The sequence below is a fragment of the Epinephelus lanceolatus genome, chromosome 14 (assembly GCF_041903045.1).
Source record: "Epinephelus lanceolatus isolate andai-2023 chromosome 14, ASM4190304v1, whole genome shotgun sequence".
NCBI classification, from domain to species: Eukaryota; Metazoa; Chordata; class Actinopteri; order Perciformes; family Serranidae; genus Epinephelus; species Epinephelus lanceolatus.
Window position 1 is genome coordinate 37414670 of NC_135747.1, and position 17632 is coordinate 37432301.

General features: G+C 44.1%; 1 protein-coding gene across 2 annotated transcripts; it reads right to left on the reverse strand.

The window, feature by feature from the left end:
- Nucleotides 1-197: 197 nt before the first annotated feature.
- Nucleotides 198-15679, reverse strand: epc2 (enhancer of polycomb 2). Of its 2 annotated transcripts, none has more exons than XM_033618267.2 (14): nucleotides 15300-15679; nucleotides 10685-10844; nucleotides 10333-10478; nucleotides 7995-8201; nucleotides 7558-7706; nucleotides 7288-7399; nucleotides 6756-6959; nucleotides 4870-4953; nucleotides 4646-4764; nucleotides 4288-4556; nucleotides 4044-4162; nucleotides 3749-3905; nucleotides 3366-3639; nucleotides 198-1022 (listed from the first exon to the last, which is right to left on the reverse strand). In XM_033618267.2, exons 1-14 carry the CDS (start codon nucleotides 15450-15452, stop codon nucleotides 953-955), a joined length of 2223 nt encoding a protein of 740 aa, XP_033474158.2. In that variant the 5' UTR covers nucleotides 15453-15679; the 3' UTR covers nucleotides 198-952. The 2 variants fall into 2 exon arrangements, with proteins under 2 accessions (XP_033474158.2, XP_033474157.2); XM_033618266.2 differs by having other exon boundaries at nucleotides 4044-4165.
- Nucleotides 15680-17632: the final 1953 nt, after the last annotated feature.

The window sequence follows — 17632 nt, forward strand, 5'->3', positions numbered from 1 at the left end:
TTACACAAATGTATTAATTATTAATATAAAATAACTGAAGCTGAGATGCAGCAGATAAGTATGGAAATATCTAAGTACAACTCCTCATCCTCGTATTTAAACACACTGATTGTACAAACAGGATTTTTAGTAAAAAAAAAGGTTAAAAATCTGAAGCATTTATTGTTTTTATTTACAAACTGAAATAAACCACAATGTTTAAGAGCCATCAGTGTGATGCATTTTTATTTCTCAGCATTTAATATCTGAAACACAAACAGAGCGAACAGAGTGTGTGAACCAGCCGACACACACACTTCATGATTCATACTGACGGACAAAATAGAAACAGTGAAACCTGTCAGAGCTTCAGTTCACACACATCTGATCAGCGTCTGTCCGACTTCACCTCCGACAAGTTTAAAAATATAAAAAACTTTTGTGTTCCAGCTGCAGATCCGCGTCTGTTTTTACAGGATGCATATCTTTATTTCAATGTGGGTTTAAATGATCAGAAGGCCATGGAGAGATTCTTTAACAAACATTTAAAAAATATGAACTAAATCATGACGTCACAGAAACATCCTTACATCTGTCAAATTAAGTCCATCTTTGGAAAATGATCTTTAACGAAATACAAAATGTAAACATTACAAATAAATAACCAATCAGAGCGAAGATACAGGATTTGTTGTGAACCAGTCAGAGTTGATTCTGCAGTCACATGATGATAATCTGATTCAGAAACTAAACTGATGAAACAAAAACTATTTTACATCAAAATACATTTACAAACTGTACAACAGTAATAATAATAATTATAATAACAATAATAATAATAATATCATCGTCCACACTAAAATGTTCTGATTCTTCTTCTTCTTCTGGAGGTCACGGCGTGTCACATTCACCGGTCAGACACTGTGGAGGAGGAGGTGACGGGAGGAGGAACAGGGGATGATGGGATATGATGTTATGTGACCTCCATTGGCAGCGTCGTCTCCGACAATCCATTCAGAAGTCTCTCTGACTCGTGAGAATCTCTGTCAGGAAAATAACCAGAGTTATACATCAGCGATGACATCACTCATGACATCACTTCCTCCAGTTTGCCAGCAGAGATCGTTTAGGTGTTTCCGATCAAAGATAAAATAAATCAGGATGTTTTACTTAAACTCTGTTGTCAAAGTTTCACTGATCCTGATCCTCCTGATCCTGATTCTAATTCTGATCCTTATCTTTTTCCTGATCCTAAATCTGATACTGATCCTAATCCTGATCCAAATCATGGTCCTAATTCTGATACTGATCCTAACCTTAATCCTGATCCTGGTCCTGAACATAATCCTTATCCACAGTAACATGCTGCTGTCCATGTTGGTTGATAGAACAACAGGTGTACAAGTGTATGTGGGTGATGTTTACATGGACAGGTGTATGTGGGTGATGTTTACGTGGACAGGTGTATGTGGGTGATGTTTACGTGGACAGGTGTATGTGGGTGGTGTTTACGTGGACAGGTGTATGTGGGTGATGTTTACATGGACAGGTGTATGTGGGTGGTGTTTACATGGACAGATGTATGTGGGTGATGTTTACGTGGACAGGTGTATGTGGGTGATGTTTACGTGGACAGGTGTATGTGGGTGATGTTTACGTGGACAGATGTATGTGGGTGATGTTTACGTGGACAGGTGTATGTGGGTGATGTTTACGTGGACAGGTGTATGTGGGTGGTGTTTACGTGGACAGGTGTATGTGGGTGATGTTTACATGGACAGGTGTATGTGGGTGGTGTTTACGTGGACAGGTGTATGTGGGTGGTGTTTACATGGACAGGTGCATATGTGGGTGATGTTTACATGGACAGGTGCATATGTGGGTGATGTTTACATGGACAGGTGTATGTGGGTGATGTTTACATGGACAGGTGTATGTGGGTGGTGTTTACGTGGACAGGTGTATGTGGGTGATGTTTATATGGACAGGTGTATGTGGGTGGTGTTTACATGGACAGGTGTATGTGGGTGGTGTTTACATGGACAGGTGTATGTGGGTGGTGTTTACGTGGACAGGTGTATGTGGGTGGTGTTTACGTGGACAAGTGCGTATGTGGGTGATGTTTACGTGGACAGGTGCATATGTGGGTGATGTTTACATGGACAGGTGTATGTGGGTGGTGTTTACGTGGACAGGTGTATGTGGGTGGTGTTTACGTGGACAGGTGTATGTGGGTGGTGTTTACATGGACAGATGTATGTGGGTGGTGTTTACGTGGACAGGTGTATGTGGGTGGTGTTTACATGGACAGATGTATGTGGGTGATGTTTACGTGGACAGGTGTATGTGGGTGATGTTTACATGGACAGGTGTATGTGGGTGGTGTTTACGTGGACAGGTGTATGTGGGTGATGTTTACATGGACAGGTGCATATGTGGGTGATGTTTACATGGACAGGTGTATGTGGGTGATGTTTACATGGACAGGTGTATGTGGGTGGTGTTTACATGGACAGGTGTATGTGGGTGATGTTTATATGGACAGGTGTATGTGGGTGGTGTTTACATGGACAGGTGTATGTGGGTGGTGTTTACGTGGACAGGTGTATGTGGGTGGTGTTTACGTGGACAGGTGTATGTGGGTGGTGTTTACGTGGACAAGTGCGTATGTGGGTGATGTTTACGTGGACAGGTGCATATGTGGGTGATGTTTACATGGACAGGTGTATGTGGGTGGTGTTTACGTGGACAGGTGTATGTGGGTGGTGTTTACGTGGACAGGTGTATGTGGGTGGTGTTTACATGGACAAGTGCGTATGTGGGTGATGTTTACATGGACAGGTGTATGTGGGTGGTGTTTACCTGGACAGGTGTGTGTAGGTGGTGTTTACATGGACAGGTGTATGTAGGTGGTGTTTACCCAGACAGGTATATGTAGGTGGCGTTTACCTGCACAGGTGTATGTAGGCGGTGTTTACATGGACAGGTGTATGTGGGTGGCGTTTACCCGCACAGGTGTATGTAGGCGGTGTTTACATGGACAGGTGTATGTGGGTGGCGTTTACCCGCACAGGTGTATGTAGGCGGTGTTTAAATGGACAGGTGTAGGGATGGGTCATGATTTTTGAATTTCGAATAGTCGTTTTATTATTGTTATTGTAGTGTTATTCGAAAAATCGAATAGGTAATTGTCGAATAATAGCCACGATTTTCGAATAATGTTTTTGCTTGTGCTGCCCATCCCTAGACAGGTGTATGTGGGTAGTGTTTACATGGACAGGTGTATGTAGGTGGTCTATATCTGAACAGATGTACGTTGGTAGCATTTACCTGGACATGTGTGTAAGCAATGTTTTATTCCACAGGTTTGTGTAGGTGGCATTTACCTGGCAGTGGAGACTTTGGGCACTCGGTCGAGGTTGGCGGCGACAGTGGCGAGCTTTAAGGCAGACGTTGGGGGTGCGGAGGTTCGAGCAGTGTGGGGATGAGCGGGGGAGACAGCTCCCACCTGACTCCTCTGGTTGGGGAGAGACTGATGGGAGGAGGAGGAGGAAGAGGAAGAGGAGGAGGAGGAGGAGGAGGAGGAGTGGAGCGACCCCCGAGCTGAAAGCCCTGATCTGCTGAGAGACGAGGAGGAAGAGTACGGAGGCCTGAAGGGACCTGAGGAGGAGGAAGAGGAGGAGTTTAACATCATCAAAGATGCAACACAGGCACACTGTGAAGAAGCATCAGTTAACCCTGTGAGGCTCTGACAGGTGAGGAGACTCACCTGAAGGATGGACTCCGTTGACGCTGGCCTTGTACGGTCTGTTCTCACTGTTGACGTGACTGTGAGCTGGAGGAGGAGCGCTGATCACTGCTGAGGCTGCAAACTGAGCACTGGCAGAGTCCAGAGTCTTTGAACTGGAGTCAGTGGACCTGGTTGACTAAAGACAGCCCAGGACAGACCAGGACAGGACAGACCAGGACAGGACAGACCAGGACAGGATAGGAGATCAGTCAGTTTATTTTCATGTATGATTTATATTTCGTGGTGACATATATAATGAATATATATATGTTACCTGTGTGTTGTGTCTGTACGGAGCAGTGACGTTCTGTCGCTGCAGCTGTTCCAGTTGTTGCTTCTGCATCTGGACCAGCTGCTGTTGGTGACTGTGGTACTGCTCCTCTGTGATGCCTCCTGCTGACACACACACACACACACACACACACACACATTCAGCGGGAGGTGTCCTGGTGGTGAGCGTGTATACCACAGTACTGAGAGAGACTGTGACTGGGACCAGGACCAGTTTCCTGACTCACCTGAGTTGCTGTGGGGTGACAGACAACAGGTGAGTCTTCTGTCCTCCATGAAGGACTCTGTGGTCCTCCTGCCGCCCTCCCTCTGGTCCTGAAGTGGTCTGGCTCTGAAGCACAGCCTCCTCAGGGCCTGGATGTTGTTGAGGACTTCAGTCAGGGAGGGGGCGCTGGTTCTTACTGGGTCACTGTGGAGGCAGGGACTGGTCCTGGATAAAGAGTCCAGCTGCCTCAGTGCTGGATCCAGACCTGAGGAGGCTCGGTCCAGGATGATCCTGACCACAGAGAGCCCGACACCAGACTTCAGCTTCAAACAATATGTATCATTCTCATTATATAATGGATCATATAAACTCAGTGTTACCTGCCCCCTCGTCCTATCCTGCGCCGGCTCAGTCCTGTCCAATGAGGAGGCAGACTCAGTTCAGTCAGAGAGTGACGGTGCTCTGGATGATCCTCTCCACCTGTCTGCTCCATACGAGGCTGCACAAACAAACACACCTGTTTATTGTTGTTTATTAACCCCTGATGTGTAAACAAAAGTAGTAACAGCAGTACTAAGTGTAAAATGAAAGAGTGGAGACTCACAGAGAGGTATTGACATCCAGCTTTTCTCCTGAAGACAAAAACTCCGTCAGGATTATTTTCCTCATCAGGTGAAGACGGAGGAGACTGAGGACACACAGAGACACTCACACTCAATCAATGCTGAACATTTTCCATAGAGAAACAGCTGAACCAAAATGACTCAGAAAAAAGTCAATATTTTACTCATAACTTGTCTCAAAATTAATATGCTGGGTCGGTTCCATTTAGAAATCCTGTACTGTCTTTTGTTTGAGGAACTTAGAGCCAGGCACACCTTGTAACAAGAACAGCCCCTTCCTCACATCTAAAGCTTATAAATGGATTAACACCAAATGAAAACAGATAAAAAGCCATTCATGTGGGAACACTGGGTAAAATCAAGAATTAAATGCTCACATGAGGCACAATCACAACAACAGTCACAACATTAACACAAAGCCTCTGGACTCAAAGTAAACTATCAGTGCTTAGGTTGATAAACAGTGACACCTGCTGGAGGAAAGAAGAAACAGCAGCTTGTTCCTTCTCTAAATAAGATCTTAAAGGGAAATTTCAGTTTATTTCAACCTGTCTCCTATCGTCCTAAATTTGTTTCAAGTGACTAGTGACATAAAAATAATAGTTAGCATGTTAGCCGTTAGCCTAGATACAGCCGGGGCACATAGTAGCGTCAGACCTGTTGAAACGTAAGTGAACGGGCAACCTTCAAGTGCAAAGTTAGTCCACTAAACAAGCTTTTTTTCCACAAAGACCGCCTCATATCATTAGGATAAATGTCAGAGAACATATAGAAAACGACATGTAAACGTGTTGTCTTACCTTACCGGTGTGCTGCCATGTTTGTTTACCATCTAGCTCTGCTTTCCAAAGCGTGGCTGAAATATTGCGAGGACAAGCAGCGATCTCATACTGTGCCTGAAATCTCGCGAGAACAAGCAGCAACAGCTGGAAGGCAGAACCGGACAGTAGCCTGAAAAGTTCATTCATTTATTTTATGAAAGATTTATAGAATAATGGCTGACTTTTTGCCAGACTTCAACTTTGTGGAGGAGGAATTTGATTTTGCAGAGTTTGATGGCCGCCCTTATTTATTTGAGCCAGAATACACTGATGAAGAGCTTCGTGAAACTGAAGAACAGAGGAGGAGAGAGAGAGAGAGGCGCAACAGGTAGAGGACGAGAGAGGAGGAATGGCTGCTGCAAGGCTGCGTAGCTCTGGAGATTGGTGGTGTACCTGTGAATGCTGTGCCCCAGTGCCCACAGAAGAGGAATGCCTCTGTTGCAAGGAATGGGACCGGTTGCAGCCTTATTTTCAAGGTCTGGATGTGACCGAGGACAAGACACCTCCACCTGCAGTAGTATCCAGCTGGGCTTTATCTAGAGCTCGCGAGATATATTTCGGCCGCGCTTTGGAAAGCAGAGCTAGATGGTAAACAAACATGGCAGCACACCGGTAAGGTAAGACAACACGTTTACATGTCGTTTTCTATATGTTCTCTGACATTTATCCTAACGATATGAGGCGGTCTTTGTGGAAAAAAAGCTTGTTTAGTGGACTAACTTTGCACTTGAAGGTTGCCCGTTCACTTACGTTTTAACAGGTCTGACGCTACTATGCGCCCGGCTGTATCTAGGCTAACGGCTAACATGCTAACTATTATTTCTATGTCACTAGTCACTTGAAACAAATTTAGGACGATAGGAGACAGGTTGAAATAAACCAAAATTTCCCTTTAAGAGTACAACTGATTAACACTGCAGCCCTGTGTATACATGGTTAAAATACAAGGGCCTAACATACTGAGCAGGCAGCAGAGACTATCTGAGGTTCGCTACAGCAACAAAAATAAACTGTAAAAGAAAATAAGGTGAAGATGAGGAGCTGACCAGTGGTGGTGGAGGACTGTCTTCTTCTCCGGAGCTGTGGAAGTCATACTGTTTGATGTCGGCCTTGTTGACGGTGAAGGGACCGAGAGGGCGACCGGGACGTCTCTGTGGAGGACACAACTTGTCCCGTCTCACGTTCTTCTTCTTTGGCCTGAGCAGGTCAAAGGTAAGCTCGTCTTTGACAAAGAGCTGCTTCTTCTGCATCTGAAACACAGACGGGGCAACGAGGAGAGTGAAACATTCATCTTACTGGACCTCAGTCATTGATCTGTATAAAAATGCTTTTACTTTGTGCGCGAAATAAGCGTGCCACAAAATGACCATTAGATTCCTGACAGGTGTGCACCCGCTAATTTAAGATTCATCAGCTACGTTATCTGAGACCTCTGGGTGTCATCGTTTCTGTGCACACCTGAGGTAGCGTGTGTGCAGCGTTTGTCAAGAGGCCAATTTATACATAAAACAGAAATATTTCCACCATGTTTTCCTTCACTTGAGCTTTGACAGACAGGTGTATATGAAGTGTCAGTACCTTGATCTTGTTGCTGTTGTTCAGAGTAACCGGGGTGCTGTACACGTGTTTCTCCAGCAGAGGCTGTGAAACCTCTTTGAGAGTGTCTCCGCTGAAATCCTCCATCTGAAACCTGAACACACAAAAACATCAACATGACTTCAAACACATGAAACATGAACTGACCTCACCTCTCATCAGTTTAAAGAGTAATTTCACTGATTTCCACATGAACAATGTGAGCTTATTTCTCCACCTCTAGGGTTTGTCGTGTTCAGTATGTGAACCCACCTCCTCTCCACCACCTCCAGAGTGAGGTGCAGCAGCTCCCTCTTGGACTTCTCTCTCCTCTTGATCATCTCTAGGATGGTGACAGTCCGACTGAACTCTCTCCTCAGCCTCAGCATCTTCTCATACGACGCCTCGTCATTCTTACGGTTCTGAAATACATCAGAGGAACATCACAGTTAAAAATAAACTCGACATCATTTTTATTAAACGCACCTGAGCTGATTTGAGTTTTACTTCAACTTTTTATATCTTAAAAGGACAAAATGAGACATGGGAGCTCGTCTCTTATGACTCTGTTAAAATGTCATTATGTGTTTTTTATTTCCGTTTTCTGACATTTTATTAATTTATATATTTTAAGCCTTCTGTTTATGAATCCAGAAAACAATCAGCAGGTTAAAATAAAAGCCACATGGCGGACAGAGAGGTGAACTAACCTTCCTGGTCTGCATCTTCTCGGTCCTCCGTCTGAAGGCCACGTAGGCGTCGTTGTTGGTGGAGCCGTCTCTCTTCTCCTGTTTGATTTGAGGAATCAGTGACGGACCCCGACAGTTCTTCCTCTTCCTCACCCAGTAATCATACACCGACTTCAGCAAGTAGTCATCCTCATTCAGAAGCAGTTTCGCCTCTGACAGAGACACCAGCTGAGGACAGAACCACAACCACAGAGATCAGATGAGGACACAATATAGAGTCTGAACGGGGTTCAGCGGAACATTCAGGGTGACACCGACCAGGTTAGCCCTCTGAGCTACTGCATTCTAATTACGCCAACGACAGATGAGAAATGTGCAACAATTTTTTTTTGCCAACACCATTTGGAAACAGGAGCCAGAGACTGTCGTATTCTGTATCACCTTCTGACCTAGTGAAGCCTCTCTTCCTCCTAGCAGCTTCCCCCGTCTTACTCAGCCTCACCCTCAGTCTGTGTCTGCAGCTGCCCCTGTCTTATTCAGACTAACCTTGGGTCGGAGTCTGTAGCTTCCCCCGTCTTACTCAGACTCACCCTGGGTTTGTGTGTGCAGCAGCCTCCGTCTCGCTCGAACTCACTTTGAGTCTGCAGCTTCCTCCATCTCACTCAGACTCACCCTCAGTCTCTGTGTGCAGCTGCCACTGTCCCACTCAGACTCACCCTGGGACTGTGTGTGCAACTGTCTCCGTCTTTCTCGGACTCATCCTTGGTCTGTGTCTGCAGCTTCCTCCATCCCACTGGGACTCACCGAGTCTGAGTCTGTAGCTACCTCTGTCTTACTCTGACTCACCCTGGGTATGAATCTGCACGACATGGCCAAACGCAGGAATGACGCTGAATATTTTAAACTGTGTGGACCTTGAAATAATGACTAAGGAGAAATCTGGATCCCTATCCTGCAGTGGCAGTTCTAGGCCAGTTTCAATGGGGGGGGGGAAGCTAGGGCCAGTCCTGTTGATACAGGGGCACATACAAGTAGGGTCAAATATCTAAATCTGAACAATAAGATATATATGTACATACGTATATAAGTGTTTCCCACAGGATTTTTGGAGACTACATCCAACCCTGTAGGGGGGTCTGGGGGCATGCTCCCCCGGGAGAAAATTCTGTATCTATTTGATTTAAAGGCATCAATCTGGTGAATTCTGAGAGCCAAGTTATGATGACAGAATATGCCTAGATCTCAACATCTTTGTGCCTTTTTTTATGTGAGAAATGTTCTACTTTTACTGATAAAAACACTAGTGGTATGTTATGGTGAAGGGTTACACTTAAAATACGGCTAAGGATTAGTGGTTAAACATTTCAGTAATCAAAAGAAACATGACTAACGTACTAATGGAGGGCTATTTTATTATTTTAAATCATGGGCAGACACAATATTCTTTTAAAACTCTCTCACTCACAAACACAGTTACAGATATGCAAAACAATACAAAATACGCAATACGAAAAGAAAACAAAAGGTAAGACTTAAATTAATTTCACACAAACAGACACAAATTACTGCTTTCCTCCCTCCCTCACGATTTGCAAGTACGGCACCCTGAATCAGAGCATTTAATTTTACGCAGCTTCGAAAAGAAGATTTCAAAAGCCCTCTGGTAGTTGAATGCCTCTGGGACAGGCCCATTTATGGCAACCCACTGGATCCATGGTGTGCGCAATTCGGCCGAGGCGCGGGTGCCGGAGCGAATAGCGGCCATTCAAGTCCATGTAAGCTGTAAGGTCCACCAGCCACGGCCTAGAAGCGGCTCAGCGCTCCGCTCCGCTAAAAACACGCGCCGGGTCTATTTCTGATGGACGCTGCGCGACGGCACGTCAGTTTGCACAGACCAGATGAGTCAAACAGGAAGCCAGGTGCAGAAAAGACAAGAGTATCTGGTCAATTTTCACAATAAAACACCCATGAAAACTCCGGATTGTATTTCACATGTCTACATCAACATGGTGTGACATGTAACTTCCATGAGCCAAATGAGAACGAGAAAGTTTTCAGAGCTTACTTCAATGGTGCTGTGTGTTGCCGTGCAGGTTAAGAGCTGTCTTAAATACAGCCACACAATTCTCTACTGATGTTTTCGGTGGGTGCGCCGCTTTAAGTTGTCCGACCGGCAACTGGTTGAGACGATTTAGTTCCGCGTTCCACGTTGCCCCTCCGACTCTTTGGCAGGGGGGCCAAAGGGGGGGGCCGGACTCCAAGTTACGGGGGCACTGGCCCCTGCAGGCCCTCCCCTAAAACCGCCATTGCTATCCTGGAACAGTTGGGAATCAATGTCCTGGTGTGTGTTCAGTGTTACCTGGTGTGTGCTGGCCTTCTCCAGTCGGTCCACCATGGTCTCAAACTGCAGAGGTTTGATCTCCATCTTTCTGTTGAGTCTGTTGAGCAGCGTCTCGTCCTCCGAGTCCATGTCATAGTCTGGCTGCTCCTGGTCCAGACCCAGAGCTGCAGAACCACAAAAAGAACACACATTTCCTGAACACCTGAACACACCGCTGATTCTTTGAACATATCATGACTGGAACCAGTCTACCTGTCCCAGTCTACATCTGTAGGTAGAGATCAACATTATTTGGTCTTGATCCGATTCTGACAAGTAAACTTTGATATCTGGTAGTGCAGTAGTGACTCGATGGTGCAGGAGGACTCACGCTGAATGTGGATGAGCTGTTTGGGAACTTTGACCTCTCCTTTGTACAGACGGTCGTAGTAGGTGGTGTTACTCTCTGCTTCAGGGACAGGGATCACCATGTTCTCCTTCTTCTCCCTGAACACCTGCTGGGCCGACATCGCCCTCTGAAGGTGGTGCTCCTGAAACACACAAACACACACGATGAACGTTCACACCAACAATCTGGAACATTTCTGGATCTATCCGCCTCTCTATGAGTCTGATCTCAGAGTGTGACACATATGGACTACCTCTAATGGAGGATTTGAGACTCATGAGATGTGAGTGACATAGTATAACATATTAACATAAAATTCTTCTTCTGGTGTTTTTGTCAGTTATCAAACAGCTTCAGGGAGCTTCTGCACCCCCCTCTGTTGGAAGATGAGCTGTATGGACTGCAGCCCCTCTTTAGGAAAGTGAGAGTCTTCTATGTGGTGATATTCTCCAGGAATGAGTCCTACAACCCAGAAATGAGTTGGCAGGTTCGCACTTCCTGTTTCTTCGTATTGAAGTCAGTGTGTTTTTGGTTAGATGTCTGAAACAAGGTCTGTGGTTAACACAAGCTGAAGAGACTTTCGTGTTTTGCTATATGACATAAAATATGTCAGTGAATACCCCACTGTGAATTTAGAAGCTTTTATGGGTCTTAAATAAACACAGATGCTAACCAGTGGCTAAATGAGACTACAGAACTTCACAGCCTCGTTAAGTCATGTGAAAGAGTTTCAGAATCTGATCTCAGTAGGTTTCTGTGGTGGACGTGTTCACTGTGAGGTCATCTGAATTATTAACAGAACTCGGTCACTGTTTAACACTGCGATCATCTCAGAAACGACCTGCACGGCTCAGTATGTTCTCATGTCATCTGGATAAACATGTGGAGGAAGTGGTTTCCTTCATACATTAAGATAAGATCTGTACACCGCTAACAGGAGCAGTCTGATAACTTCAGATCCAGACAGGAGTCAGAGCTCACTGGAAGCTCTGGTGAGGATGACAGTGAATAAAAAGTTGCAGCGTTCACAGTCAGCTGAGCTCAACTTAGTTTTACAACTGTGGAAGATTTTGGACCAACATTTATCTCTACATATATATATATATATAGTGATGTTTTGGTGACCGGACAGTTGGATCTTTGTCATACGGACCTGCTCAGTTTACAGAACGCAGTGTTGATCAGGTGGAGGCTAATTTGATTCTTGATATGTGAACTTTGATGCTTTGTTTGGCCCAGGAGCATCTTGGAGGCTTTGCTGTTTTTATTCTGAAGGTTTAAGTTTGTGCACTGATGCTGTTCTTCCACTTTTCATGCAAACACATTATACAAGTAAGATTTGGAAATTCTGAGAAAGCATTTTATTTGAACCTTTAGAACTTCAAGCATTTAATTATAAGAACATAACCAGGGTCCGACCGATTTATCGGCCGGCCGATTTAATCGGCCGATTATAGCCATTAGAAAATAAAAAGTTGGCCAATTGATGCCGATGTTAACACTTATATTTTCATCACTAATAAAATGCAGGGAATATGGTGTTTTACTTAGAAATGATGTCCTTGTGTTACTTTTTGCACTATAACCTACCTCTGTTAAATTGGCAATAATAAGAACAACTCTGGTACTGTGAACATACATGTGAATGTCTTAAAGGAGCTATATGTAAGAAATATAAAGCAAATAGTCGTAAAATCCTCCTAATATGTCACAGAGACTAAGGAATAATGTTCATATAACATACTGATCTCACCGACAACAATAGTACAGCCACAATATTCCTATTTTAAAAAAAATTTACGGCCTGCAAATCATGTTTATGTTTTGAATTTGTGTTTTGGCCTGTTGCGCCACCCACCGCCGTCTACCAGTCACACAGTCAGTAGAGTCTCAGCATCAGTTACAGTTACGACTGAGCTACAGCAGCACGGCAAGCAGCATTAGCAGTGTCCCAGTACATAGCATTAGCAGCCGGCTCCTCCTCAGCTGTATCCAGGCAGCAGTGTTAGCAGCAGAGAAGCCGGACTTGCTCGAATGGTCCACTGGAAAACCAAAGATCAAGGACGCGGCGACGCAGCCCTGCCACGGCAGCCGCCCGTGGGCAAACAAATCAGTCTCCAGCGTGCCGCTGTCCAGCAACCTCGAATCTGTAGGGGAGGGGGGGGCGGACACGACTCGTGGCAGTATTTTGAATTTGAGTGCAGTAACTGTTTTGGCCACATTCTTACATACAGCGCCTTTAATTCATATAGACTTTGCATGATAATTTTATTTCCCAGAGGTTTACTGCCTTTTTGCACATAATATTTTTGATTTATTTTGTGTTCAAATTGTCCATATGCTGCTTGTTCCACACAATTTCTGATAATAAAAGTATTTGAAAATAGTAAAATGTTCTTCCTTCAATTTATATCTTTGTAACGAGTGTTTGAACTATATTTAAGCCCTCAAAAGCAGGTATTTCGGGGGGTTTTAAATTGAAAAACGTAAAAATTTATATATATATATATATATATATATATATATATATATATATATATATATATATATATATATATCGGTTATCGGATTTCTTTATTCTATAATATCGAAATCGGCATTGGCCCCAAAAAATCCATATCAGTTGGGCCCTAAACATAACACTGTAGTTGGTTTGTCACATAGTCAATAACTGTTTGGTATTGTTGGCTTCAAACTGCTGGTGGGGAATATAGCTGATTGCAATCTTACAGTCCCTCCTCAACTGAAGAAGACTTCTCTTTGTGCCTGATGATGGTCCAGTTACCCAAACTTCACAATAAATGTATTATTTTTGAAAGTTAGCAGTGTGCAGGTGTACGTCTGTAAGTTGTGTCTAAGCCTATTCAAAAGAGGCTGGGACACGCCCTATGACCTTGTGGGATGATGGGTTGTGACACATGCACAGTGGAACTGAAGCTATAATGTTGGAGGGTTACAGCTGATGGTGGTAGAAATAAAGGGACGGTGCTCAGGTGCTCTTTCAGCGTCTCTATTTAGCCTCCTTGGCTGCACTCGGCCTGACAGACCTTTTGGGTACATTTAATTGGATGGCGGCCGATATACAATAAGTATTTGCATATAGAAAGGTTTTTATGCTCTTTTATTAGAGACTTTTTCAGTAATTACAGAATTGTAATTTTCACCCATATCTTTACTTTCCAAAAATATTTTGACCTAAGGCCGACCATGGACACTGGGATAAATCACCACGGTAACTGATGCTGAACAGCTGACCTGCTCCGGAGCAGGTTAACTTCCTGACCTCTGACAAATCAGATCTCTGAAGAAAGAAGTATCCATGGATGAAAGTCAGGAGTCTCAGGTAAAAAAGAGGAGCCTATACATTGTTATAGGTCAGTAGAATAAATGTTTCAGGGCTTCATTTCCACTGGTTTTAAAACTATTTAATCATCCAACTAAACAGCAAAAAATATTCTGTACTAATGTCACATGTAGCCTGGTGATACCTACATGTAATTTAAGTCTCGGCCAACGGTGACATATGGATTGTATTTTCAGTATCTCCACATTTATGTTACAAGATTACAGAGTATTTTTTACATCCCACAGTGCGACATTTTACTTTCTTGTAGTCGCAGACACTTTCAGTACTATTTCATCTCATATGATATGAACATCTTCATTTATGGTTCTGTTGATGTCACTCGTCATTAACATCCTGCTTCTTTCACATGAACATACTCGTAGATGGATAGGAAAACCCAGAATTGACTGAACGAGGTGATAACCAGCTTTGTAGTACCGGTTATCCAGATGGACAGTGTTGGGGTTAGTTAAGCCAGATATCTAAAATATATCCTGGGTAAGCTGCACTAACTTCATAGTACAGACCTCTGATTTCACTGAGCATGTGATGGAGCCTAAAGATATGACATATCTCCTGCTCATCTCTCCAACATCTGTCTGAAAACAGATGTGCACAGTATTCTTTTGTTCTCCACCAACATTTCTGTCAGGTGTAAACCGTCGCCTCCAAATCTACTCAGTGATTTATGACGCTGTGTGATGTCCTGCTTGTTTTTCTTTCTATCTAATCTAATGTTGTCAGATCAGCTGATTAAATAACGGCTCTATGTAGAACAGAGGACACAGAACACACTGAAGCTGTCCTGGAGGCTCCACATTAAATCACTTCCTGTGTGTTTCTCCTAACTGTGGACCTGTCTATCAACACACACACACACACACAGAGATATGTATTTAGTATATAACTGTACATGTGGTCAGAGAGCTAATGATAATAATTATTATTATTATAACTAGACTGAAGCTAATGTAGCACTGATTAGCTTTCAGCTAGGTCGGTTGACAGGAACACGGAACACTTTGCGTCGTCCGTTGCCATGACAACTTCGTAAAAACTTGAACGTCACAGCCACAAAGAGCGCTAACGCCTCAGTGGCGCTACGCTAACAGCGCACATTGTACGTAATGACTACGTAAACTGCGTACACTCACTCACAGCGGCCACAGCCTACGGACAGGACTGTACGTAAACACGTCATGAATCCCGCCGTAGCACCGAGCTAACGTGTAAATTAAAACATGTCCGTACCAGCTCTTCTTCTTTCTCCATCCCGGTCGGCATCTGCGGGACGGCCCGGTTGATAGACACGCAGTCGGTCAGGTCCGGCACGTCTCTGTTGCGGTACACCGGGAGCGGTTTGGCGGCGTCAAGCGCTCGTGCCCGGAACGAGAGTTTACTCATTGTTTGCGACAGTCCGAGGGAACGTGACTCCCGCCACAACCCCGCACCGATACCGGCGTCAATCGGCTCCGCACGCGACTGTTGGCGCCGCGGCAGAGCTCATCGGTGCTCCGGTGCTCCGGTAACCGGCGTGCGGGTTTAACGGGACGTTGGGGCCGTTTCTGCGGGCTGCTCTGATCCCTGCACCGTGGAAAACATGGCGGACATGTCCACACCAGCGGCGGAGCGATCCCGTCAGCCACCGCGGCACAGCTCACTGAAACACACGCGAGACGTCACAGTGCGCGCGCAGCCCCTGAACGCAACATAGCCTACTATCAAAAATCTAATAAAGTTATTAAAAAAGAACCACGATATGGAACTGTGAGAGAACTGTGAGAGAACTTATGTCTGAAGGAACTCTGATAGAACAATGTCAGAAATCTGAGAAAAGTTTAGTGTGACAGAACCCTAACAGAACTCTAAAAGAACTCTGAGAGAACATTACTATGACAGAACTCTACTAGAACTTTAAAAGAACTCTGAGAGAACTTTAGTCTGACAGAACTCTAATAGAACCCTAAAAGAACTCTGAGAGAACTTTAGTCTGACAGAACCCTAAAAGAACTCTGGGAGAACTTTAGTCTGACAGAACTCTAATAAAACTGTAAAAGAACTCTGGGAGAACTTTAGTCTGACAGAACATCAATAGAACTCTAAAAGAACTCTGAGAGAAGTTAAGTTCGACAGAACTCTAATAGAACTCTAAAAGAACTCTGGGAGAACTTTAGTCTGACAGAACTCTAATAGAACTCTAAAAGAACTCTGGGAGAAATTTAGTCTGACAGAACTCTAATAGAACTCTAAAAGAACTCTGGGAGACCTTTAGTCTGACAGAACTCTAATAGAACTCTAAAAGAACTCTGGGAGAAATTTAGTCTGACAGAACTGTGACATAACTCTGAGCAAACTCTAAAAGAACCCAGAGAACTTTACTGTGACAGAACTCTAATAATACTTTTACAGAAATATTTGACCAAACCCAGAAAGAACTCTGACAGAACACTGATAGAACCTTCATAAAAGTGTGACAGAGTTTTAACAAACTCTAATACAACTCTTTCACAATAGAATATAGAATAGAACTTTCAGTTCAGTCAGAACTTTATTTTGACCAATATCTTACAGAACATTAACAGAACTCTGATAGAACATTTATAGAACTGTGACAGAAAGTTGAAAGAACTCTTGAGAGAACTTTTACAGAGTTCCAATAGAACAGGTTCTGAATCAGTTCCCATATAGTATCAGTTCTGACATCAGTCTGTTCTGCAGGTGGAACTCAGTCATCAGAACAAACACTGTACATTTCTTCACTAGATACATCTGTGTGTTATAATAAGTTCTATCACTATGCTCCAACAGTGCTGTGGTGAACGTGTGTTTGGGGTCAAGAACAAAAACCACTTGGTCCTGGTTTGGAACAGATCCTGTTTAGGCTTCAGATAGCAGCTTTTCACAGCTGGAACCACAGCGATGGCTCAGTGAAACACAGCCAGTGTTGTTGTGTGTTGGTGTTGAGCAGTGGTCTGCAGCTCTGCAGTCGTCTCTCCACCTTCCACCATCTCCTCCCTACTGAGGACAGAGTCAGCTCAGATGTGTGAATGTAACAGAATGTAACGTGTCTATGGTTGGCAGAAACTTACCAAGCTGTTCTTTGGACTGGGCAGGCAGCTGCTGAGAATGTAACTTGCCTCATTAATAAAGCTTTAAGTCAGAGCTGGCTCATTTTCATGCGTGTGTACTGGACACACCTTCTGTCACATTTATATGATTGACTTTTTAAATTTTGATCCTTTTTAATCTTTGAACTTGATCAGGAATTTCACGTCACTTTACCTGGTTGTTGTTGGGTTGTTGCTGTTCTTTTCACAAAATCATTAACTGATGACTGACTGATGTGTGAGCAGCTGACCTCATCAAAGCTTCCTGCAGGCTCAACCCCCGCATCGACCACAGACCGTATAAATGAGCTTCTACCTGGGATGGAAGTTGTTCTCATCTCGATTAAGAGAACTCTAAAACAACACTGGCGGAACGTCACTATGCCAGAACTCTAATAGAACTCTAAAAGAACTCTGAGAGAACTTTAGTCTGACAGAACTCTAATAGAACCCAAAAAGAACTCTGAGAGAACTTTA

Excerpts from the sequence above, each read along its gene's own strand:
- epc2 (XM_033618266.2), bottom strand. The coding sequence starts at position 15,452 with ATGAGTAAACTCTCGTTCCGGGCACGAGCGCTTGACGCCGCCAAACCG. Across the intron at positions 7,707-7,994 it reads AGAAGATGCAGACCAGGAAG|AACCGTAAGAATGACGAGGC; the intron begins GTTAGTTCACCT and ends GATGTATTTCAG. Across the intron at positions 4,954-6,755 it reads ACAGTCCTCCACCACCACTG|TCTCCTCCGTCTTCACCTGA; the intron begins GTCAGCTCCTCA and ends GTGTGTCCTCAG.